Source organism: Peromyscus maniculatus, chromosome 1 (genome assembly GCF_049852395.1).
Source record: "Peromyscus maniculatus bairdii isolate BWxNUB_F1_BW_parent chromosome 1, HU_Pman_BW_mat_3.1, whole genome shotgun sequence".
Lineage (NCBI taxonomy): Eukaryota > Metazoa > Chordata > Mammalia > Rodentia > Cricetidae > Peromyscus > Peromyscus maniculatus.
In genome coordinates this window covers 158169145-158192696 of record NC_134852.1, presented here as the reverse complement: position 1 = coordinate 158192696, position 23552 = coordinate 158169145, and the positions used below count along the sequence as shown (strand labels likewise).

At 52.8% G+C, this 23552-nt stretch overlaps 2 protein-coding genes across 4 annotated transcripts; one reads left to right on the top strand and one right to left on the bottom strand.

Moving 5' to 3' along the window:
• Nucleotides 1–6604: 6604 nt before the first annotated feature.
• On the bottom strand, nt 6605–8819 carry C1H11orf68 (chromosome 1 C11orf68 homolog). Of its 2 annotated transcripts, none has more exons than XM_006980606.4 (2): nt 8614–8795; nt 6605–7955 (listed from the first exon to the last, which is right to left on the bottom strand). In XM_006980606.4, the coding sequence occupies exons 1-2, from the start codon at nt 8733–8735 to the stop codon at nt 7199–7201; spliced, it is 879 nt and encodes a 292-aa protein (XP_006980668.2). In that variant the 5' UTR covers nt 8736–8795; the 3' UTR covers nt 6605–7198. The 2 variants fall into 2 exon arrangements, with proteins under 2 accessions (XP_006980668.2, XP_015854568.2); XM_015999082.3 differs by having other exon boundaries at nt 7422–7969; nt 8614–8819.
• Nucleotides 8820–8924: 105 nt separating this feature from the next.
• Drap1 (DR1 associated protein 1) lies at nt 8925–11153 on the top strand. Of its 2 annotated transcripts, none has more exons than XM_076557045.1 (7): nt 8925–9209; nt 9450–9522; nt 9610–9703; nt 9989–10108; nt 10226–10319; nt 10529–10617; nt 10920–11153. In XM_076557045.1, exons 1-7 carry the CDS (start codon nt 9168–9170, stop codon nt 11023–11025), a joined length of 618 nt encoding a protein of 205 aa, XP_076413160.1. In that variant the 5' UTR covers nt 8925–9167; the 3' UTR covers nt 11026–11153. The 2 variants fall into 2 exon arrangements, with proteins under 2 accessions (XP_076413160.1, XP_076413156.1); XM_076557041.1 differs by having other exon boundaries at nt 10205–10319.
• The last annotated feature ends 12399 nt before the right edge of the window (nt 11154–23552 follow it).

The following is a 23552-nucleotide window of genomic DNA, read 5'->3' as shown; positions in this document are numbered from 1 at the left end:
GGCCTGACCCACAGAGTGGCCTCTGCTAAGGAAGGTTGGTGCTGGTCACCCTGTTTTTCAGCTCCTTCTAATGCCCAGGCCTAGGGCCCCCCCTCCTCCAACACACACTTCCTGTCCCCAGGCTCCCAAGAGCCTGGCCTGTTGATCCCAGGGGTGCCAACTCCTGCTTTGGGCCAGGAGTGGGATGAAAAGCTCATCCTGGGATGAAAGGCTGGCGGGCCTGGGCTGGACCCATAAACTGCCCCACCCGGGCTGTGAGGACCTCCAGGCACTGGTGTAAACTGAGTCATGGGGGGCAGGGAGTGAGTCATGTAGCCATGAGAGAGAGCCAAGTGGGGCAGAGCACGCCTGCGTGGGGCCACTGGCCACGCCTCATCCAGCCACAGCTCTTAGGCCCCCTGGAGTACCTGCAGTCCCCTGGCCTCGGGCAGAGGGGAACAGGACCCTCTGTGGCAGTGGGCGATAATGCCAGGCTTTCACTTCATGTCTGTGTGTGCATGCCTGTGTCTGTGTGTATGTTTCTGTGGGTGAGGGTGTGAATGTATACACTGTGTGTGTATCTCTGTATGTGTCTGTGCATGTGCATATGTGTGTGTGTGTGTGTGTGTGTGTGCGCGCGCGCGCGCGCGCGCGCGCGCGCGCGCGCGCACGATGCAGGAGGTGAGCATCAAGACCAGAAAGGGAAGCTCTGGGCACAGGAATGGAGTTTGGTCAAAAGTCAAAGCTCTCCGGCTGCAGCAGTGGCGCAAGCCTTTAATCCCAGCACTGGGGAGGCAGAGCCAGGCGGATCTCTGTGAGTTCAAGGCCAGCCTGGTCTACAGAGTGAGATCCAGGAGAGGCTCCAAAACTACACAAAGAAACCCTGTCTCGAAAAAACAAAAACAAAACAAAAGTCAAAGCTCTGGAGAGATTCTGTTGGGAACACTTCACTGCCCTCTCCTGGCCTCTGAAGATTTGGCTGATTTTCTGGGGCAGTTTTCTCTCCCTTCAGGAGGCCCCAGAGGAAGAGCCAGGGCCTGGTATGGGACATGGCTGTCTTCCAGGGTTCCCAGCAGGCAGACTTGGGGACAATGGTAGAAGACCCACAAAAACCAATCCCGAGGAGGCCTCTGACCCTAGGAGCTGGAACTGCTCAGAGACCAGGACCGAATGCCCCGACACCCTAATGTAGAAGACAGAGGAGCTGTGCGGGCTGCCAGAACTTCTGTAGCCTTGACTTTGGCCAAGTTCTTTTGTTGTTTTGAGACAGGGTCTCATGTAGGCCAGGCTAGCCTCAAACTTGCTGAGTAGCTGAGGTTGGACTTGAACTCCTAACCTTTCTGCCTCTACCTCTCAGGTGAAAGATGACAAACGTGTCCCACCATGCCTGGCTCGACTTTGACTGGCTTACTTAGCATCTTGTGCTGTAAGGGTAGAGTGGATTCTGCAGGTAAGGTGCCCTGCATGTGCCGGGAGAGATCAGGCCTGTATACATGCTTGCTCTTATGACAGCCTTGTTGCTTCACTTATAAAATAGATAGAGGACACCGCAGGCATCCTGTCCAGCCTTCATTCCGGTTGCAGCCTCTGGTTCCTTTCCTGGGAAGCTGTCTCCACAAGCCTGCCACCCTGCCCGCACAGTCTTCTGCCTAACCTCTGGTTTACTGTGCTCTCCTAGAGGCCAGTGGCCAAAGAAAACCCGGGTAGAAGGGTTCTCAGACTAGTGCCCTTAGCTTTACCCCTCAATGCCTGGGGGATGCACGTCACAGAAGTGGGGAGTTTCCCTCCTCAGTGAATCAGCTGTGTGACCCAATCTTCATCCCTGCCAAGGCCCCTCCCGGTCAGCAGGAGTGGGGCGCAGCTGGCCTACCAGGAAAATCCCCCAAATCCTGCCAAAGCTTTGCTGAGGCGTCTTCCTATTCAGCTGTCTCCAGCACTCCTGGATCCTGCCCTCAGGTCCATTCGGGAGTCAGGAGCAGAGAGAGCCTCCGCCTTCCAGAAGATCTTCGTGTCTCTCTGGCCTCTGTCCTACTTCTCTCAGTTTTATTAGGGGAGCAGACACAGGGGCTTGTGCAGTTTGGCCAGCCCCTCCACAGCCCGGGCGGGCGCTTCTGTACTCCCATGGAAGCAGGAGCTGGCTAAGAGAGGCCCTGCTGGCCCAGGTTTGGGAACCCTTAGCTTCTCAGGGTGCCATCCTCCACGTAGGCTGGAGTGACCCTTCCTTTTCAGATAGGACCTCAGCTTCTTGGTCAGGACTGAAGGAGTCTCTGTTGGGGTCCAGCCTGTCTCCCAAGTGACTCGGAGACCCTACCTTGTGCACCTCACAAGTCAATCCTACGTCCCTCAGGCAGTATGTCTTTCTGCAGCACCCCTGCCCTAAATGGCACTTTCATTAACGAGATTTAACGATGCATCAGATGCCCTGGAGTTGAATTATCTGGGTTGAAATCTTGGCTCTGCCATCTGATTGCTCTGCATCCTTGAGACAATTAACTGAAATTCTCTGGTCTCAGTTTCCCCTTCTACAAAACATAATAACAACAGAGCTAGAGGCTGGAGAGGGCACACAGGAATTAAGCACTGGCTACACTTCCAGAAGATCCAGGTTTGATTCCAAGTGCCCACATGGTAGATCACAACCATCTGTAACTCCAGTGCCTGGGAATCCAACATCCTTGTCTGGCCTCCCTGGGTACCATGAACATATGTGGCACTCAGACATACACACAGGTACAACACCCATACACATAAAATATTAAAAAAAAAACAACTAACAGAGCTTAGACGAGATAATGTAGGTAAATGTTGAGCACAGTGTCAGGCTCTTATTAATAAGAAGAGGAGACTGAGGCCTGGAGACCAAGGCTGGCTTTCATGCAATCATCCAGTATTCAAGAATGTTATTTGAGCCGGATGTGGTGGCGCATGCCTTTAGTCCCAGCAGAGGTAGGCGGATCTCTGTGAGATCAAGGCCAGCTTGGTCTACAGAGTTCCAGGACAGCCAGGGCTACACAGAGAAATCCTGTCTCGAAACTCCCCCCTCCCCAAAAGAACCTTGTTTGGTGCTTGCACCAGGCTTGCCATTGAACTGGGTGCTGAAGATACCCTGAGAATAAACCAATCACTTCCTCCAGAGTCCCCGACATACAGATGAGAGGCACAAGTGGAACATGGTTGGGGAGCTAGTGGACCATTAGCTGGGGGAGCTGGTGTCAGGCATGCAAATAGAGGCTACCCATCAACAAAGACACCAAAGTGGGAAAAGCCAGAATGTGGTTAAAAAAAAAAAAAAAAAAAAAAAAGCCATATGAACAGAGAGTAGAGAGATGAAACAGGAGGGACTCACAGGCAATTACTTCTTTCATTTAATAACCTCTGGAGAGGGTTGTTCTGGGCTAGAAGCTGAAATGTAGACACTGCCCCTGCCTTAGTCTGGGTCTGTGGTTTGGGGACCAGCAGGAGACAGCTATCAACCAGGTGATTGCTAAGTAACTGCTGATTCTGTGATCAGTCCACACAACAGGGGTTCAAGCAGAAGGAGGCCTGAGGCCCCATGCTCCATGCCAAGGTGGTAAAGGATGTGTCAGTTGGCTTCAGTGGGGTGCAGAGACAGATGTGCCTAAGGACTGCTGAGACAGCTGCTGGGGACCTGGTCAATTTCAGTCCAGGAGAGCAGACCTTGTTCCTCACTGCCGTAGAGAACCGCAGAAGGCCTTTCAAATAGGAGGAGTGTGAGCATCTATCTCTACAGAGTGGTCTGTGGACCTGGCTGGAGGGGAGGGGCAAGGAAGGGGAGGTAGGGTGGAGGAGCCTGTGGCTGTTGCCATAGTTTTGGAGACAATGAGGAAGGGCAAGGGGCCAGGCAGGGCCATAGAGATGGAGAGGAGGGATGTGTCAGGCTTTGTACGGGAAGAGAACCTGGGCTGTCTGTACCACGTGGACATCTTTGTGGGAACTCAAGACTCTGCCAGGACGCCACTCCCCTGCCTAGGGAAAGTTGGCCCACTTTCGTCAAGTGCAAAGCATCGGCAGGCAGGCAGGACACCTGCCTCTGAGCTCTAGGGACTTCCCACGTTTGGGCTGAGGTGGACTCGGTCCTGGGGAAACTCAGGGTAGGGAGGAAGTTGGGGAGGGGGTTAAGCCAGCACCTCATGACTCAGCCACTTCCACCCAGTCAGCCCAGTGGCATCTCCGCTCCTCTGTTCCAAATTCCAACTTGGTGAGGCTGCTGGAGGCTGAGTCAGCGCTGGCACGGCACGAGAGCGGCATCTCTGGGGCTCTCTGCCAGCACCGAGCCCCCAACCGAGGCCCCGAGGCCGGGCGCTGCTTTGGGGAGATAGCAGGGTGCCGAAGCCAGGCCCGAGGCTACAGCAGCCATGCAGAAGAGGACAGCCAGAAGATCATGTGAGTGCCCATGCTCTGTGGGCTGTGACGGTGTCTCTCTGGGTCAAGAAGCACACTCTGCCTGAGGAGAAGGGAGGGATCAGAGGCAAGTCCCGGCTCTGCTCACTCACTGAGTCACCCCCATTATCCTTTCTCCTATTGGCCTCAATTCCTCTCTGCTTTTGAGAGAGGGTCGTGTAGCTCTGCCTGTCCTGGAACTTGCTATGTGACACCAGGCTGTCCTCTAACTCCCAAAGATCCGTCTGCCTCTGCCTCACGGGTACTAGGATTAACAGTGTGCACCACACCTGATGGCAATTCCTTGACAGCAGGATGGGGCCTGTACCTCCTTAACGAGGTCATGAGAGTTGAGTGGCCCATGTGGAAGTGCTTTGTAAACTATTCAGTGCCTTCTGGATAGGGTGGCAGAAGTGAATACCAATGCCAGGGTTTCTGGAGACACCGAATCCGTGGATATTCAGCTGTTCACTGGTTAGGCTGTTCCAGCCCAGGGTGCTGAAATCCAGCCTATCTCCGTTTACAGAACTATGTGAGCAGCCTGGAACTGCAGGGACAGAGAGCGTGCCTCTATCTAAGCCCTGAAGCATGCACACGGTGGTTCAGACCTGTGATTCTAGCATGAAGAAGCTATGGCAGGAAGACCAGAACTGTGAGACCAAATTGTGCTACATCACTGTTTCAAAATTGTGGGGCAGAGGGCCCATGGATGCAGCTCCGCTGGCAGAATGCCCAGCAGGCATTAAACCCTGGGTCTGATCTCAGTTACTGCATAACTGGGCAGCCAGCACTAACCTGGGTGTGATGGTGCACACCAGCGATCCCAACACTCAAGTGTAGGCAGAGGATCATAAACTCAAGATGAGCATGTTTTAATCCCAGCACGTGGGAGGCAGCGTCAGGCCTGGATTCCAAGGCCAACTTGGTTTACAGAGCCAGTTCCAGGCCAGCTAGAGCCACATAATAAAAACCGTTTTTAAAAACAAAGCCTGAGCAACTAAGATGGCTTAGTAGATAAAGGTGCTTGCCTGACCAGAGTTGGATCCTTGGGACCTACACCGTGGAGGGAAAACTGACTTCTCCAAATTGTTCTGACCTCCACATGTGTACATGAGACGAACTAGCCTCTGAACCGTCCTAAAAGGTAATTTTATATTTTTATTAGTTTTATCCTTTTTTTGTTGTTTTTGTAGACAGGGTTTCTCTGTGTAGCATTGTGCCTTTCCTGGATCTCGCTCTGTAGACCAGGCTGGCCTCGAACTCACAGAAACCTGCCTGCCTCTGCCTCCTGAGTGCTGGGATTAAAGGCGTGCGCCACCACCGCCGCCGCCCGGCTATTTTATTAGTTTTAATATTCTGTAAATTCGATTTTCTGCCTATGGGTGTTTTTTCCTGTATGTCTCTGCACTATGTATGCAGTGCCTGCAGAGGCCAGAAGAGGGCATCTTAGCCCCTGGAACTGCAGTTAGAGGCTATTACCAGCAATCTGTGAATGCTGGGAATTAAACCCACCATCCTCTGGAAGAGTAATCAGTACTCTTAAGTACTGAGCCAAGTCCCCATGATCTTTAACCTCCCCCTCCCCCCCTCCAGGAACTCAGAGATCCACCTGCCTATGCTTCCCAAGTGCTAGGATTAAAGGCGTGTTTTTTAAAAACCTAAAAACTGAGGGTGGTGGTACAGGCCTTTAAACCTAGCACTTTGGGAGGTATAAGCAGGTGGATCTCTGTGAGTTCAAGGCCAGCCTGGTTTACACAGTGAGTTCCAGAAGACCCAGGGCTACATAGTGACACCCTGTCTCAATAAAATTTAAGTCTAAAAACAAATACATCTTGAGGTCAAAAAGTAGCCCCTTAGGCCTTCCTGGAAAGACCTAAGACACTGATTCTGATCCATGTGTGCAGAGGTTCTCAGAAGTGAAAGGCACCATCTTCATTGCTGAGGGAGGAGGAGGAAAAAGAAGGCCTGGCATCAGAGCTGCCTCTTCTGGCTCTGCCTTTCCTCAGGAGCCAAAGCAGGTAACCATCAGGACACTTTTTTTTTTTTTTTTTGGCGACAGGGTTTCTCTGTGTAGATTTGGTGCCTGTCCTGGAACTCACTCTGTAGACCAGGCTGGCCTCAAACTCACAGAGATCCGCCTGCCTCTGCCTCCCGAGTGCTGGGATTAAAGGTGTGCACCACTGCCCAGCTCCAGGACAATATTTTTTTAAAAACACTCAAGACACAGACCCAAGCTGGGTTTTATTGAAATGCCAGGAGCAGGCACATGTCAAGGTAGTCAGGGAAGGGATGTTGGTGTAGCAGGCTATGAGTTTGCAGGGAGGAGCAGGCCCTACATCCATGACCCTGCATCCTCTCTTGGCCCGAGTATATGGGCCCCAACAGCATGCTCAGTCCTTGTAGGTCCCTGCCACCCGGGCTAGGATGGCTCCAAGGGCAGGGACTGGAAGCACTAAGTGTTCTTCCTTAGGAGGGAGGAGAGGAGAGGGAGATGCAGGGTGAGTATAGTAGGGACAGAGGTGGCCAGGGCAGGCTTTCTTGAGTATCTGCACCCAAGCTGTGGTCCTGGGCAGTGGCAGGGAGCAGCATCAAAGAGGGCAGCTGAGGGCCCGGCCCTCAGGGAGCCGAAGCCCCCAGCCTGTGGGGGCTGGAGTCCACCCAGCAGAGAGAGAAGTTCAAAGGGACTGAGTAGAGGCAGTTCCCAAGTCAATTAGTCCTCAGAGCTAGGGAGCTTGGCCTTCTCGGGACAAGGAAGAAAAAGAAAGAAGGATCCATCCCCGGCAGGGGCGCAAAAGGTGGTCTCTCCCACGTGGCCCCTCTAGGTCAGTTCTACATTGTTGGCACGGTCCAGCACTCGAGAGCCACGGGCATTGCCTCCAAGCTGGAAACGGCTCTCATAGAGAGTGGGGCAAAGGTGCCAGCGGTTGGCTCGGTAGATGCCCAGGTAGGTGTAGACATCAGGTTTGTAAGTGAGCAAGCACTTAATGCCGGCAGCACGGATGGCAGAGTCTGCCTCCAGCACACCCAAGCGGTCCGTGAAGTCGTCCGTGTAAACACAGATGACCTGGCGCCCACCCTCCTTGGCCCGTGGGCTCACCTTGGCCACCTGAAGACGGCCTTCAACTACAGCCCTGGCAATGCCAGCCCAGGCATGGTCCAGCTTAAAGCCAGGTGCCAGGTGAATCAGCCACTTGCCAGAGAGCACATGGTGGGTGATGGCCAGCTGGCGCAGGGTACCCGGTGTGATGGGCCGCCCACTGGTCTGCAGCGCCTCCCAGGCTGCCTGCAGCCCTTGAACATCCCCTGAGTTGGGGGTGTAACCCTGCCCATAGGCTGCAATCCAACCCACAGGTTCAGAGTTGGGTGAACCTGGGTCCCCATAGCGAGTAACTTGAGATGGTGGGTACTTGGCCAACCAGGCATCCAGCTCTGAGGCAGGTGTAGTTCGGGCGTCAAATACCAGCCAGGGGTCCATGTCGGCTGCCATGGCCTCGGCAGCCAGGTGCTCAGCAGTGAAGCCATCCTCACGGCCACCTGGGGAGTCCTCCTCTTCCAGCTCCTCATTTGGTTCCATCCTGTCGTGAGGGAACTGAGTCAGAGGAGGTTTGAGAAAGTAAATATCAAGTGCTGGGTCCTAAGAGCGTGCCAGGCACCGCGTTCAACTGTGTGGCCGTGGGCAAGACTTAACGTCTGTGCCTCAGTTGCTTCATCTTTACAATGGGATAACAACTGATCCTGTCTAGATCTGTCTTTAGAATAAAATGCCTGAGGTCAAATCGCTATTGTTAGTATTCCTTTCACTGCTTACAAACAAGGAAATTGAAACTCCGAGAAAAGGGACTTGCCCAAGGTCACGCCTGTAGTAAACGGAACAGCTGAAGTGTGAACTGGCCCAGGACTCGCCACACCTCCTGACTGGAGACCCGCAGGTAGCACGGCACTGCCATTTAAGGGAGTGTAGGCGAGACGCACGCTTGCCGCCCTACGGGGTGCTGGGGGCGGCTAGGCCTCCCCGATCCTCTATTTGGGGCACACTTAAGGACCGAGACACTGAGGCCTAAAGCGGGCAGAGGCCCGTCCGAGGTCAACGGGCGGCGTCCAGACTCGAACCTGATCCGGACAGAGCCTGCAGCAGGGCCAGGCCCCCGTCCTACCACACCCGCCGCCATTAGTGCCCACAGCCTAAGGGCTGCCCCGGCCCCGGGGCTGCCCCTCTCGCCGCCCCGCAGTCACCTTCGGCCTTCGCTCCGTTCCGCGCCAACCCAACTTCGGGCCCGGCTCCGTTCCTGCCCGGGGTCCGCGCCGCCACCCCCGCCGCGTCCCGCCCCGGCCACGGCCGCCGCCGCCGCCGCCATCTTAGGGTCCCGCCACCTCAACAACAACTTTATAGACAAACGCAATCACGGGGCGGGGCCAGAGGCGGAACCAGCCGGTTGGGGGGCGGGGGCTGCAGGGGAAGGGGCGGGGCCGGCGCGCGATTCCTGGGCGGGGCCGGCCTGCGGGGGGCGGGGCTAACGTTCGTACTTCAAGTTTGGGGGCGGGTGGGAGTGGCGGGCCGATCCCCGAGAAGGACGCGCAGCGCCCCGGAGGCTCCCAGAGCAGAGCCTCGGGGTTAGGGGAGCTGCTCGTCGGCGGGCGGCGCTAGGACCCTGCGGGTAGCGGCGGGGGCGGAGCAGGCGGCAGCAGGACCCGGGGGAACCGCGGCGGGCCGGCGGCGAACAGGCCCGGAGCCGGGAGGCTGCGGGCGGCGGCGGCGCTGGGCCCGGCGCGGCGGCAGAGGCCCCGAGATGCCAAGCAAGAAGAAGAAGTACAACGCGCGGTTTCCGCCGGTGAGCACGTGGCCGAGCTGGGCCTCAGCGGGTCGGGCTCCCGGGAGGCTCGGGCCCAGGTCCTGCCGGTGGGGGGGCGGGTGCCTTTAGGTGTCCGCGGCCTGACGCCCCGCCCCCTTCCATGCCCTAGTGGCTCGGCGCCTCCCGCCCCCTTCTCTCGGGAGACCCCCCCGGCTGCCCCCAGCCCGCCTGCAGGGACGCGGGCCCCGGCGTCCGAGCTCTGCCTCCTTCCTTCGGCAGGCGCGGATCAAGAAGATCATGCAGACGGACGAGGAGATTGGGAAGGTGGCGGCCGCTGTGCCTGTCATCATCTGTATCCTTCTGGGGGGCTGGCGGGGCTGGGGGGCGTGGGGCGGGACTTCGGCACTCCCCGCTTCCGATTCTCCTTGACGCCCCTCAGCCCGGGCGCTTGAGCTCTTCCTGGAGTCGCTGTTGAAGAAGGCTTGCCAGGTGACCCAGTCTCGAAATGCCAAAACCATGACCACGTCCCACCTGTGAGTGGCTGCAGAGCTGGGGCGGGCGGCTGAGGAGGCAGCGTCCCGACGGGGGCAGTGGTGGGAGTCTGAGGGAGTTGGAGCCAGTTGGGTGGGTTGGGGCCGAGGTAGGAGGGATTAGGTGTTCCAGGTGGAGGGAATAACGAGAGCCAAGCCCTCGAGGCCGGGTGGAAGTGGGGAGGGAGGGGTGTTTCTCATCTCCCAGAATCATGACACGCAAAAGCTGTTTTCTGCCCTTCCGTAAGTGTGTTCCCTTTGAACGCCCTCCTCTCCCGCTTCTTCCAGGAAGCAGTGCATTGAGCTGGAGCAGCAATTTGACTTCTTGAAAGACTTGGTGGCATCCGTGCCCGACATGCAGGGGGATGGGGAGGATAACCACATGGATGGGGACAAGGGTCCTCGAAGGTGGGTACCCAAGACCAGGTATCTAGGTGGGGAAGGCCAAGGCCACAGGGTCGGGGGTGGCTGGGGGGTGAACAGGAGGAGGAGTCCTCTGGGCAGATGGACTGTACCTTCCCGAAGGGGCCGGAAGCCGGGCAGCAGTGGAAGGAAGAATGGAGGCACCGGCAGCAAAGGCAAAGACAAGAAGCTGTCTGGGACAGACTCAGAACAGGAGGTGAGTGAGGCCAGCGCCCCGATGGGAAAGGTGGCCTGCCCTGGGCCACGCTGCCCGGAGGCCTGCACGTACCCTTATCTCCGATCTCTTGTACCTCTGTCTCCGTGTGTAAATTCTGACGGGCCTATCTCTGCTCTCCAAGGGGTCTGGGCGTCCCAGTGCTGGGCCCAGGCCTTCCCCCATTAACCCTGACCCTTGGTGCGCTCTAGGATGAGTCTGAGGACACAGACACTGAAGGGGAAGAAGAGGTACCACAGCCTCCACCCCAAGCCAGTCACCCCCCTACCCACTTTCAGAGGTACGCAGCCCAGGGGCACCAGATGGGGCATGCCAAACTCCTCAGAGCCAGTTGGACTTCCCTAGCTGCTTGGTGGTGGTGGTGGTGGTGGTGGTGGTGGGTGGTGACTGACTTAGGGAGTGGGAGGGGACCTTGACCACAAGAGACTGTCCTGGTTGGGGAGAGAACCTGGACAGTACTCTTGGGGCCCTTCTCTGCTAGGGGGGCTTGTACCACGTCTGCCTCTGGAGGATGGCAGTAGGGCCTGTGGGGGGGCAGGGCACAGTACCATGCCCTGATCTTCTCCATTTTCTGTCCTGCAGCCCTCCACCCCCCTTCATGCCCTTCACCTCTCCTCTGCCCTTGCCCCCCGCGCCCCCTGGCCCCTCAGCACCCGAGGCAGAGGATGAAGAAGACTATGACTCCTAGCGCCCACTGCCCCTTACCCCAGGCCATGTACTCCTTTAGTTAGTATTAGCTGCTCTGGGGAGAAAACAAAGATGGAATTGTTCTTAAATTTATTAAAAAAAAAAAAGAAAGAAAGAAAGAAAGAAAAAGAGGATTTTGGTTTCTTTTCAGTCTGTGTCCTGGGATTTGTGGCTGCATTCTTTATTTATTTATGTTTTCTTCGAGACAAGGTTTCTGTGTGTAACAGTCCTGGCTGTCCCGGAACTCACTCTGTAGACCAGGCTATCCACTTGCCTCTGCCTCCCAAGTATTGGGATTAAAGACATGTGTCCCCACTGCCCACCTACTTCCCTCCCCACATGGAGGCGGGGAAGGGCAGTGGACCAGCCAGTGACTGGGTGGAAAGGGGAGTCTGGGGTACTGTCGGGAGCACTGAGGAGAGGAAGATGGTCTAGGAATGGAGCTACCACGTGCTGGACGTGCTGCAGGTTAACCCCATGTGCTGTGCCACCTTGGGCAGCCTCTGCCCCTCTCTGGGCTGCTGAGAAGGGACAGATGGGATCAGTACTGAGACTGGGACTTGAAAACTCTGGAGCGCTCCAGTCAGCGCAGTGAAGGACAGGGAGGAAAGATGGCTCGCAGGGCTGTGAGCAGCTGTGAGCCAGGCAGTCCGCGCACCTGTTTCTGAGCAGGCTGGGCGGGAGGAGACGGTGGCCACGTGGGGTTCCTCAAGGTCTGTCGGAACAAGCTCGCTGGCTTCTTCCAAGTGGAGAGAGTCAGGGGATCTGGGGGACGTGCTGGGGGTGGGAGAGGAGGAGGATGGTGGCTCCAGTAGGGGAGGCCCGGGCCTGTCTGACCTTCGGCTTGCAGACAGACTGCAGAGGGCTGAAGGAGGGCATTGGTAAGCACCTCTTAGCGTTTTCTCTGGCTCTTTGGCAAGGGTGGGACCCTTTCCTAGCTGAGGGGTATGAGAGAAAAAGACAAGATTTGGTTTGAAGAGCTCAAGTTTGCCTCTGATGAATTTGGGGTGCTCTTGAGGTCACTGAAGAATGTGGGTTGGTCACGTTGACATGGACGTCTAGAGACAGGTGTATGAACTTGGAAGGGAAGGCCACCAGACGAGAGCTGCCACACCCTGAGCTATCTACACAATGGTCTGGTGGACGAGGACAGTAGACAAGGAAGGATCCCCAGGAGGGGAGTCTTTGCACACCTGCTGTGAGCTATTGAGGGAGAGGAGAGCTGGGGCCATGCTGGGGCTGAGAAGGGACTAGAAGAAAGAGGGTATGTTTACTTTTTCTCTGTAAAATGTATGTGTATGGGTGCATAAAATATAATGCCTGCGTTGTGCACTACATGTGTGCCTGGCAGGAACAGAGGCCAGAAGAGGGCACTGAATCCCCTGGAACTAGTTTCAGATGGTTGCCAGCCACCTTGTGGGTCCTGGGAGTCTGAACCCTGGTCATTTGGAAGGGAATGCTGAGCCATGTCTCCAGCCCCCTGCTTTTTAAGATGGCAAAAGGTGCCGGGAGGTGGTGGCGCACGCCTTTAATCCCAGCACTCGGGAGGCAGAGCCAGGCGGATCTCCGTGAGTTCCAGGCCAGCCTGGTCTACAAAGTGAGTTCCAGGAAAGGCGCAAAGCTACACAGAGAAACCCTGTCTCAAAAAAAACAAAAAAAACAAAAAACAAAAAACAAAAAACAAAAAAAATGGCAAAGGTGTGGAGTGGGATGAGAGGCCCTTGCCTAACACTCACAAAAACTTGGGTGAGATCTCTGGCACTGCAAAAAAGACTTTGAAAATCAGGATGCAAAGTCACCTGTGCCGTGTGGGGAAGACAGGCCAGGATGGGGTTTAGGGAAAATGGCTGGGTGCTGGGACAGACCTTCAAGGGTGCTGTCCTCCTTTCCTCCACTCCCACTTTGGATATAGTGCTGTGACTCCTCCAGCCCAGCCTGAGGTGTGGGCACCTGACCCCATTTCTGGGATTGAATGGGCATGAACGGGCATGGTGCAGCCTGGTCAGTCGGTGCCATATTCTGGCTATGGTGACTGCTCTCGGCACACCTGAGCTGGTGAGGCTGGTAGAAGGGGAACTGGGAGCCGCTGGGAACTTTGCCCACTCCCGGGGTTGAGAATGAGAATGGTGCAGCCACTGGAGCCTGAGGACATCGGATCACCTCAGTCAGTCCCATCAGGTGCCTGGTATGCCTGTATTTCCTAGTCACATGAGCCATACCACCAGTACCTGAAAGAACTCTGGGTGGCATGGGGGCTGTGTAGCATGGGTAGGGTGTGGTTCATAGGAACATTGTTTTTTAGTTGCAGACGGGGACAAAACCAGGAAAGGCAAACACATGGGGCACCATAGCAAAGGCCATGCCTCATGCAAGAGACTCTAAGAGCTGTGGAGTAGAATCCATCCAAGTAGTGGATTCTGGGCTGGAGAGATGGTTCAGCAGTTAAGAACACTGATGCTCTTGTAGATGACCCAGGTTCAGTTCCCAGAACCCACCTGGCAGCTCACAACCATCTGTAATTTCAGTTCCAGGAGACCTAGTGGCCTCTTGCAATACACACACATGTTCATACATACATGCAGGCAAATGTACACATAAAATAAAAATGTTAGGGGGCTGGAGAGATGCCTCAGCAGTTAACACTGATTGCTCTTCCAGAGGACCTGAGTTCAATTCCCAGCACCCACATAGTGGCTTACAACCGTCTGTAACTGCAGTTCCAGGGGATCTGATACCCTCAGACAGACATGTGCAGCCAAAACATCAATGCAAATAAAATAAAAATAAATTATTTTAAAAAATGTTAAATAAATGGGTTCCGGGGCCAAGTGTGGTGGCACCTATAATCTCAGTAGAGGTGGGAGGATCTCAAGTTTGAGGCTGGCCTGGGCAGCATAGTGCAGTTCTGTCTCCCAAGAACAAAAAGATCAGTTCTGAGCTCAGGATTCATAGAATGATGGGAAGACAGAGAAACCAGGGTGCGGGGAAAACCCTTGCTGCTGCTAGGAAAAAGACCTAGGGAAACACTGGTCCCTGCCAGACGGTGGCTGCCAGTTCTGCCCCTTTGTTCTGGGACTGTCAGCACCTTAAGGTCCAGAACTGGAGCCTCTACAGCCAGGCCCTGGGCTCACACCTGCACTTACTAGTCTTGGACAAGCTCTGCAGCTTCTCTGCCTTGGTTTTTCACCGGTAGTGTGGGACTCATTGTTATCTGTGTTAGATGTGTGTACTACACTAGTTATCCCTGTACATGGGGAAACGATACAACAGAGCACCAAATACTCAAATACAGAGTTTGCCTTTATCTGGCCTCTGTGGGTACATAGGTATATGTGCATCCTGGCCCATAAATCTGTGTCCAGTGTGGTGGTACACACCTGTAATCCTAGCATTCTGGAGGCAGAGGCCGGCAGATTTCTGATTTTGAGGCAATCCTGTCTTACATAGTGAGTTCCAGGTCAGCCAGAAACACACAGGCCCTGTCTCAAAAATACAAAACAACAAAGAAATTTCTAAAAAAAAGAAAGAAAAAAAAAGAACCTAAGAATCTATCTGTGCCGCAGTGAGTGTTCTAAATGGTGGTGATTCTGCAAACAAAATGTTCTTGGAGCTTGAAAAGGAGAGGCAGATGACAACGTCCAGGAATAGCATGTCAGATGGTGACTTGTATTGTAGGGACATAGGAGTGGGGGTGCCCAGGGCAGGAAGAGGGTGACCTAGCATTCTGCACCAGCATGGGGGCAACTTGAATAAGGTAAGATTTGAGTAGAAACCCTGGCAAGTAGGGAGTGAGCAGACCGCTCTGTGGGGAAGGCTGGGAGGGAAGGAGCCCATATATGGTATAGCTCCGTTCCCCTTTTCTCTTCCAGCCTCCACTTCCTTAGCCACAGCCCAGAGTTTGACTTGGTCCCATCTCGGCTGATGGGTATCCCTAGGCAACTGGCAGTCCCTGCTGGCCCAGCTTTGTAGAGAAGGGAAATCTTGGTGGTGGGACACTTGTAGCACGTCTGCCTAGGGTACTGCTTGACATGGGCCTCCGAGGCCAGGCACGGGGCAGAGGAAGGAATGTTAGGAGTCTGAGTGACCGTCTTGAACATCTCTTCCAAGCCTGGATGATGGCTCCCTTCCCCTCCCTCGGTATTGTCTTCACCTCTAGTGGGGAGGTGTCACGGCCATTCAAGTGCCAGGGCTTTTCGGATCCATATCCACTGTTGGCTGTGTGCCCTTCAGAGCCATCCTCCAGGGAAGGTGTCCCCACTGTCCCCAGCTTACAGAAGTGAGTGAGCACCGAGTTTTCCCTTTGGCGGAGTTGCAGATGGGGGCTTGCCCACATACTCATGCGGTGGACCAGCGTGTGTGGAATAGAGCAGGCACTGTCCCAGAACCAGAGCCATGTCCTTCCTGGAGCAGGAAACAGAGCTGCAGCACACAGAAGTGGCCGAGTGTGCACTCTTCTGGGCTAGGGGTATGTGTCCCGTGGAGGAAAGGCACCATGGTTCTGGCACTCTCCTAAGGGTTGGTTTCAACTGCTCCTTGGTGCAGGATCCTTGGTGACAGTAGGTCTGGATTTCCTCAGCGTCTCCTTACAGTTGAGTGTGTTGGCTCCTGTGGCCTCCACCTCCCATTGTAAGGTGAGCTATCTTTATATTCTCAAAGAAGCTTTTCCTATTGTGTGGGGGTATTCATGTATGTGCAAATGTTTATATATTTTTTAAACTAAATTGTACCTGGCTCCTAGCCAGAGCACATACATTTAAAAAAAAAAATCCCACCCCCTGGTTAACCTGGAACTCTCTCTGTAGTCCAGGCTAGCCTTGAACACACACACACACACACACACACACACACACACACACACACACACACACACACAGAGGTCTGCCTGCCTCTGCCTTCCAAGTACTGGGGTTAAAGGTATGTGCCTCCATGTCCTACTCAAATGTTATTTAATTAAAAAATGAATTTGTAGGAGTGTTTTGCCTACATGTTTGTCTGGGCACCGTGTGCATGCAATGCTCACAGAGGACAGAAGAGGGCGCTGGGTTCGCTGGAAGTGGAGTCAGTAGATGGGATGGTTGTGAGTTCTCATGTGGACACTGGGACTCTAACCCAGGTCCTCTGGAAGAGCAGCCAGTGCTGCTAACTGCTGAGCCACTGCTCCAGTCCCTCAAATGTCACTTTTTAAAAACTGAATTGTCACTGGGCATGGTGGCACGCACCTGATCTCTGTGAATTCTGGTCTACATAGTGAGTTCCAGGATAACCAGAGCTGTGCATAGTGAGACCCTGCCTCAACAAACAAACGAAACAAGCACTAGGCAGGGAGTTTCGAGAACAAAGTAAGACAAGGACTGGAGAGATGGCTCGGCATCCAGCTAACAGCATTGGATCTTTTTCTAGAGAACTTGGGTTTGATTCCCAGCACCCACATGTCAGTTCACAACCATCCACTTCCAGGGGATCCAATGCCCTCTTCTGGCTTCTTCAGGTACCAGGCACACATGTGATACACAGACATACATGCAGGCAACACCTATATACATAAAAAGCAAAATGTTTTTAAAAATTAAAGAAAGTAGGGCAGATGGGCTGCTGTGAGAAATGGGTGAAGGGAAGTCTGGGCCAGCAGGAGTACTTCTCTACGTAAAGCGGGGACAGTAAGAGCCTCTCCTTTAGGGATGGATGCAACTTGACACCTGAAGTTCCAGTCATGGAACCTGGCACACAGCGAACACCGATATCTCAAGTACCCCACAACCCCTGCAAGACCTCATTGTTGTTTTAAAATTAATGTGTGCGTTTTGCCTGTGTGTGTCTGTGCACCACTTGCTAGCTTGGTGAACTTCTGTGTGGGTGATGGGAATCAAACCTGGGTCCTCTGTCCTCTGAAAGAGCAGCCAGGGCTCTTATCCACTGAGCTGTCTCCCCAGTCTATTGTTTAGAATGAGTTAAACTGATTTAACCTGGTTTGGTTTTTTGAGACAGGGTCTCTCTACATAGCCCTGGCTATCCTGGAACTAACTCTGTAGACCAGGCTGGCCTTCGACTCAGAGATCCACCTGCCTCTGCCTCCTGAGTGCTGGGATTAAAGGTGTGCCCCGCCATGCCCAGCCTTATCCTGTGGTCTTTTAGAATGAGTCACACTGACCTACCCTCCTATACAGACGGCTCCTCTGCATTATCTATCCTTTTCAATCACTCGTTCTATTGCTGAGTGCCTCCTTGGTGCACCTGTCCAGCTCCTGTGCCTAGAGCTGAACCAGGACGAAGCCCTGCTTGTCTGAAAGGTGGGCAGGACAGGGCTAATGAGCAGAGCTAAACAAATCGGCAACATGCCTGGTGTCAAGTACTGGGCAAGAAGAGACACCAGGATTGGAGCGAGAAAGAGACCTCTCAGTTCCACCTTTTCTGCAGGGGACCCAAGGAGGCTGTTGATGAAGGGCCCAAGTGCCAGTTCCTGGGGGTAAGGCAGTGGTCCCTGCTTCCAGCCACAGGGTCTCCCTTACCCAATATCTACCTCGGATCCAGTGTTGGATTTGTCTTCCTTCCTGGTTTCTTAGACTTGTCTTCTATTCATACCACACTTTTTTTAAAAACAGGTCTCACTAGGCAACACTGTCTGGCTTGGAACTTGCAGTGTTGACCGAGTTGGCCTCCACAGACACCTGCCGACCTCTGCCTGCCTCTGCCACCTCTGCCTGCCTCTGCCTTTTGGCTATTGTGCCACTCTGAACATCGCACTGGTAGAGTCCCCGCTTCTGATCTTTCGGTATCTATACATGCTGACGTGGAATTGGTAGCTAACATGATGTGGTAGTTGGAATGGGAATGACTTAGTTACCAGCTGGTGGACTGTTTAGGAACGATTAGGAGGTATGGCCTTGTTGGAGGAGGTGTGTCACAAGGGATCCCATGCCAGGCCTGGTCTCGAACTCCCTCTGCTCGATGATCAGGATGTAAGCTCTCATCCACTGCTCCAACACCAGTCCTGCCTGCATCCTGCCACACTCCCTGCCATGATGGCCAGGGACAAACCCTCTGAAACTGTGAGCAAGTCCCCAGTGAAATGCTTTCTTTTATGCCTTGGTCATGGTCTCTTCACTGCAAGAGAACAGTAACTAAGAAACATGGTAATTCTGTATTTAATTAACTACTTAATTGTATTTTTTTATGCATATGAGTGTTTTTCCTGCATGTCTATGCAATAGGTGTGTGCTTTGGAGGTCAGAAGAGGACACTGGATCCACTGGAACTTGAGTTACAGAAGGCGGTGAGCCTCCATGTGCTGGCACCAAACCCAGGTCCTTTGCAAGGGCAGTGGTTCTATCCACTGAGCCAACTCTCTAGTCCACCACCCCACTCACCCCCACTGCACACCCCCAATTTTTTTGAGACAGTGTCTCACATAGCTCAGGTTAGCTTCAAACTCACTATGTAGCCAAGGATGATGTTGAACTTCTGATGCTCCTGCCCAGCTCCTGAGTGCTGGGATTAAAGGTGTGCGCCACCACTGCTGGACTGATAACTGAAGCTATTACCAGGACTTTCAGATGAGAAAATGTGAAGTATGTCATCTGATATGCTTTTGTGTTTGTTACAAGATTGTTTGGCTATCCTGGGTCCTTTGAGTTTCCATATGAATTTTAAGTTCAGTTTATCAAGACTCTGTAGCTTTGCACCTTTCCTAGAACTCACTTGGTAGCCCAGGCTGGCCTTGAACTCACAGAGATCCACCTGGCTCTGCCTCCGAAGTGCTGGGATTAAAGACGTGTGCCACTGCCGCCTGGTGCCAGCTGAGATTTTGACAATGACTTAGCAGAACTGTTTTGTGAAAATTGCTACTCTCTGGGCTTGTTTCAGGGACAGATGCTTTTCCTTCTGGTTAAGAATTACACTTTTGCCTGCTCTGGTGGTACATGCCTTTAACCAGCACTCCATAGGCAGAGGCACGTGGATCTATGAGTTCGAGGCCAGCTTGGACTATATAACAAGTTTCAGGCCAGACAGGGCTGCATAGTGAAACCTTGTCTGAAAGCACCTGAGTTACTTGAAAAGAGCAGTTTCTAAGCTGTGGAGCTGCTGGCAGGCTGAGCAGTGAGCTCCAGGTTTCTGGCTTTCATGAGTGGCTTCCCATGCTGGGGTAGGCTTTGTTAGTTCAGCTGGTTTTGACTCATTTCTGCTCCGGTACGTAGCCCCTGACCCATATTGGTATCTGTACTTTGGCCTGTTGTTGATTCTCTACCTGGGGTGAGAAGATATTTCTTCAAATCTCCCTAGGAATAATGTCCTACAACAGCCCTGGCCACACAAAGGAAGGCAGGAAGGGATACGTGTCATGGTGCGCTTGGAAATCAGAAGACAACATGTATCTGTCCTCTTCTACCGTGTGGGTCCTTTGTCTTCCATGTGGGGATCAAAATCAGTTCATCAGGCTTAGCAGCAAGCACCCTCACCAACTGAGCCATGGAGTCAGCCCCTGTCACATCCCCCCTCTGCCTTGCTAACATCTGTAACGGGCCTTCTGCATGACTTCTTAGAGAATGGACCTAGGGGACAAGTAAGGTTGCCAAATTCCCTTTTAATCCTTGGCCTTGCCTTGACCTCTCAGTGTTTCTTGTCAGTCACTGCCCTCCTTTGGAGGGAGCCCTTACTTACCCAGCAGTCTTTGCTCTTTTTAGTTGCTCTTATTTTTTGTTTGTTTGTTTTTGAGATAGGGTCTCTCTACATAACCTTAAGTGTTCTAGAACTTCCTATATAGACCAGGCTGGCCTTGAACTCACAAAGGAGATCTGCCCACGTGTGTCCCCAAGTGCTGGAATTAAAGTGTTGGGCACCTTACTCAGCCACAATCTTCGTTCGTGGTGGCCACTTTAACCTGTTGGTCTCCATGGCCACGTCTCCCTGACCTCTCCTGACCCCTAAGCATCCTGACTTCTGTCCTCTTCTCTTCTCTCTGCACCTCTCATTCAAGGGTCTAATTGTCTCCCTGGCAAGTGTCTTCCCTGGACCTTCCCATGTAACTTCCCTTAGCAGTCAGTCTTGTGGTCACCTGAAGTCACTAAAGCCTGGGCTGGAGGTACACACCTTTAAGAAAATTTGAGGCTAGCCTAGGCTCCAGGGTAAGATGATAGAGGGAACCACCTAAAACACAAAATAAGGGCTAGGGAGATGGTTCAAAGGATAAAGTGCTTTCTGAGGAAAGCCTGCTGATCTGAGTTGGATTCCCAGAACCCATATAAAGGTGTCAAGAGAGAGCTGACTCCACAAAGCTGTTTTGTGACCTCCACACACATGCTTTGGCAGTAGACACCCCCATCATGCAATACAATAATAACAATAATAATAATAATAATAATAATAATACAGAATAAATGAAAGAGCGATTTAAAAGAGAGTGCCTGGTTTTGTGACACAGTCAGGTCTGACTTGACTCACTTTGTTTTGGGTTTTGCCTCTCGGAATTTGATTTAGGATGACACAGTTGCTGCTCTCCTGGCCACTGGAGCCCCTACCACCAAGGATCGGGGGAGCCAGTCTCCCCGTGCCTTACCCTGCTCTCCTATGGCTGTGGGGCACACGGATGGAGGGGGAAAGTGGTGAGGAGTTGGCATGATTGGTGCTGGTAGTAGTCCCTCAGACGGTGGAGAAAAGCTCCTCCAGCAGGGCCTTCAGAGACCGCTCAAGGGAGAGCAGAATGCAGCGTTCTTGCCGAGGACCTGGTTCAGTGTCGGCGTCCACATGGTGGCTCATAGCCATCCATAATTTCAGTTTCAGTGACTCAGTGACTCAGCGCCCTCTCTGGCCTCTCTGGGCACATGGTGCACAAACATACATTCGGACAAAATGCCCATACACATTTACAAAGTTAAAATAAAAATTAAGAAGCTGCTCCTGTCTGTGGGTGCTGCCTGGGCTTTCTGGGCCATCTTTACAGATCCCCCCACCTTCAGCTCCAGCAAATGGCAGCACCTCTGTTTTGGCTACTCTGGCTTTCTTCCTTCTGACACACACAGACCCACCCTATTGGGCTCCCGTGGCAGGGTCCATTTTCATGCTAGAGTGGGTCAGTTCCCACTGCTGGTCCATAGCCTCACTGGAGGCCACCTGCACTGCTGACCCCCGGGCCACCACCACTACAGTAAGCCTCTTGAGCCTCCTTAAAGCATTCAGTCCCAGATTTGGAATTAGGAGGCAATTCATCAGCACGGCAGGGTGACGTATATCATGAGTCCCAGCACCCAGCAGAGGCAGGGGATCCCTGAGTTCAAGACCAGCCTGGTCTATAGAGTGAGTTCCAGGCCAGCCAAGATTTTGAAAAACCTTTTTTTTAAAAAAGGGGGTGAGGAGGGGGGAGGAGGAGGGAGAAAAGAAGGAGAAGGAAGAGGAGGAGGAGGCAGTTCACTAGTGCAGGGCAGGCCTGGGATCTCAGCAGGATGCCAGTTCCTTTCCAAATCTATGTCAGTCATTACCGACTTACTCCCTCAAATCCACCCCTGGAGACGGGCAAAAGGACTCAGCAGGTGAAGGTGCTTGCCACCAAACCTGAGGACCCAAGTTTGACTGCCAGGACCGACACCGCGGAAGGAGAGAACTGACTACTATAAGTTGTCCTCCGATGTTCAAATGCATCCCAGGGCACACCCCACTCTGCATACAAAACAAACAAACAAACAAACAAACAAACAAACAAACAAGTCTGCCCTCGGAGCTGGGGGCATATTTCAGTAGGTAGAGTGTTTGCCTAGAATGTATGAAGCCCTGGGTTCAATGGTCAGCACCAGATACATGGGGCATTGCGGGGCACAGCTGTAACCGGAGCTAGACAGGTAGAGGCAGGATGAACAGAAGTTCAAGTTTATCATTGTCTGTATAACAAGTTCAGAGCTAGCCAGAGCTACCCGAGACCCTTTCTCAAAGAAAGAAGGAGGAAAGTAAAATCTAACTTTAATCCATTTGTATTCCTGACAAGGATGAGGATTTCAAAGGGGGCAAAATGTGGATCACATTGGGGCTGGAGAGATGGCTCAGAGGATGAGAGCACTGGACGCTCTTCCAGAGGACTAGGGTTTGATTCCCAGCTCCCACATGCAGCTAATAGCTGTAGCTCCTTCCAGGAGCCCAATGCTCTCTTCTGGCCTCTTGCAGGCACTGAATTCATGTGATACACAGACATACTTCAGGCAAAACACCCATACATATAAAATAAAAATAAGTGAATCTTTTTTCCCCTGTTATTTTGCTTTTTAAGACTGAGTTTCTCTGTGAAACCCTGAATAAGACAACAGGCTTATTCTTTTAATAGAAGGTTTGAATTTGGCCAGCAGCTACTCATTCGGTAATTCTATTCTCTTCTTCCCTTTAAACTTCATGGCATCTTCCAACCACTTGTCATGTGCTCCCCCAACTAAGAGGTGAACCCAGAGTTCCCAGAGACATTAGGCCCTACACAGCTAGACCCTTGAGCCTAGAAAGGTTTAAAATATTCAAATACTAAAGAATAACATAAATAAACATAAAAATTTAAGAGAGGTGGAAACATTTCTAGAAAAACGTGGGCCGGGCAGTGGTGGCATACGCCTTTAACCCCAGCACTCGGGAGGCAGAGGCAGGCAGATCTCTGTGAGTTTGAGGCCAGCCTGGGCTACAGGGTGAGTTCCAGGACAGGCTCCAAAGCTACACAGAGAAACCCTGTCTCAAAAAAAAAAACAAAAAACAAAAAAAAAAAAACAAAAAACAAAAAATGGGGGGGGGGGCTGGAGAGATGGCTCAGAGGTTAAGAACACTAGCAGTTCTTCCAGAGGTCCTGAGTTCAATTCCCAGCAACCACATGGTGGCTCACAACCGTCTGTAATGAGATCTGGTGTCCTCTTCTGGGGTGTAGGAATATATGCAGACAGAATATTGTATACATAATAAATAAATAAATCTTAAAAAAACAAACAAACAAAAAATAAAAAAAAATGTGGAATGCCCAAATTGGCACAAAACAACACATACGTGAACAGATCCAAAACCAGTGAAGAGAGTTCTAATAATCTAAGAGTCCACTTGGATGTGGTGGTGCAGGCTAACAACCCCAGCATTTGGGAGGAAGCAGGAAGATCAAGTTCAACGTCATCCTCAGCTATATACAGAGCATGAGGCTAGCATGGGCTACACGAGACACTGCTTAAATAAACAAACCTCCTGGAAACAGTAAGAAACAGACAAAAACTCCGGGGAAGGTCTGTGCTCAGTGGTGAGCATACACTTAGTATTCATGAGGCTTTGTGTTCCAATCCCAGAACCAAAAAAAAGGGGGGATGACGCTGTGATAGAGCCTCAGTTGCTACCCAGTCCTAAGGACCTGTGTTGGATTCCCAGCACCCACACAGAAAAACCTTAGAACTTGTTGGTCATGGTAGCACACGCCTTGAATCCCAGTGCTCTTGAAGCAGAGGCAGGCAGAGCTCTGTGTGTTCAAGGACAACCTGGTCTACAGAGTGACTTTTAGACCAGCTAGGGCTACACGTGAGATACTGTCTAAAA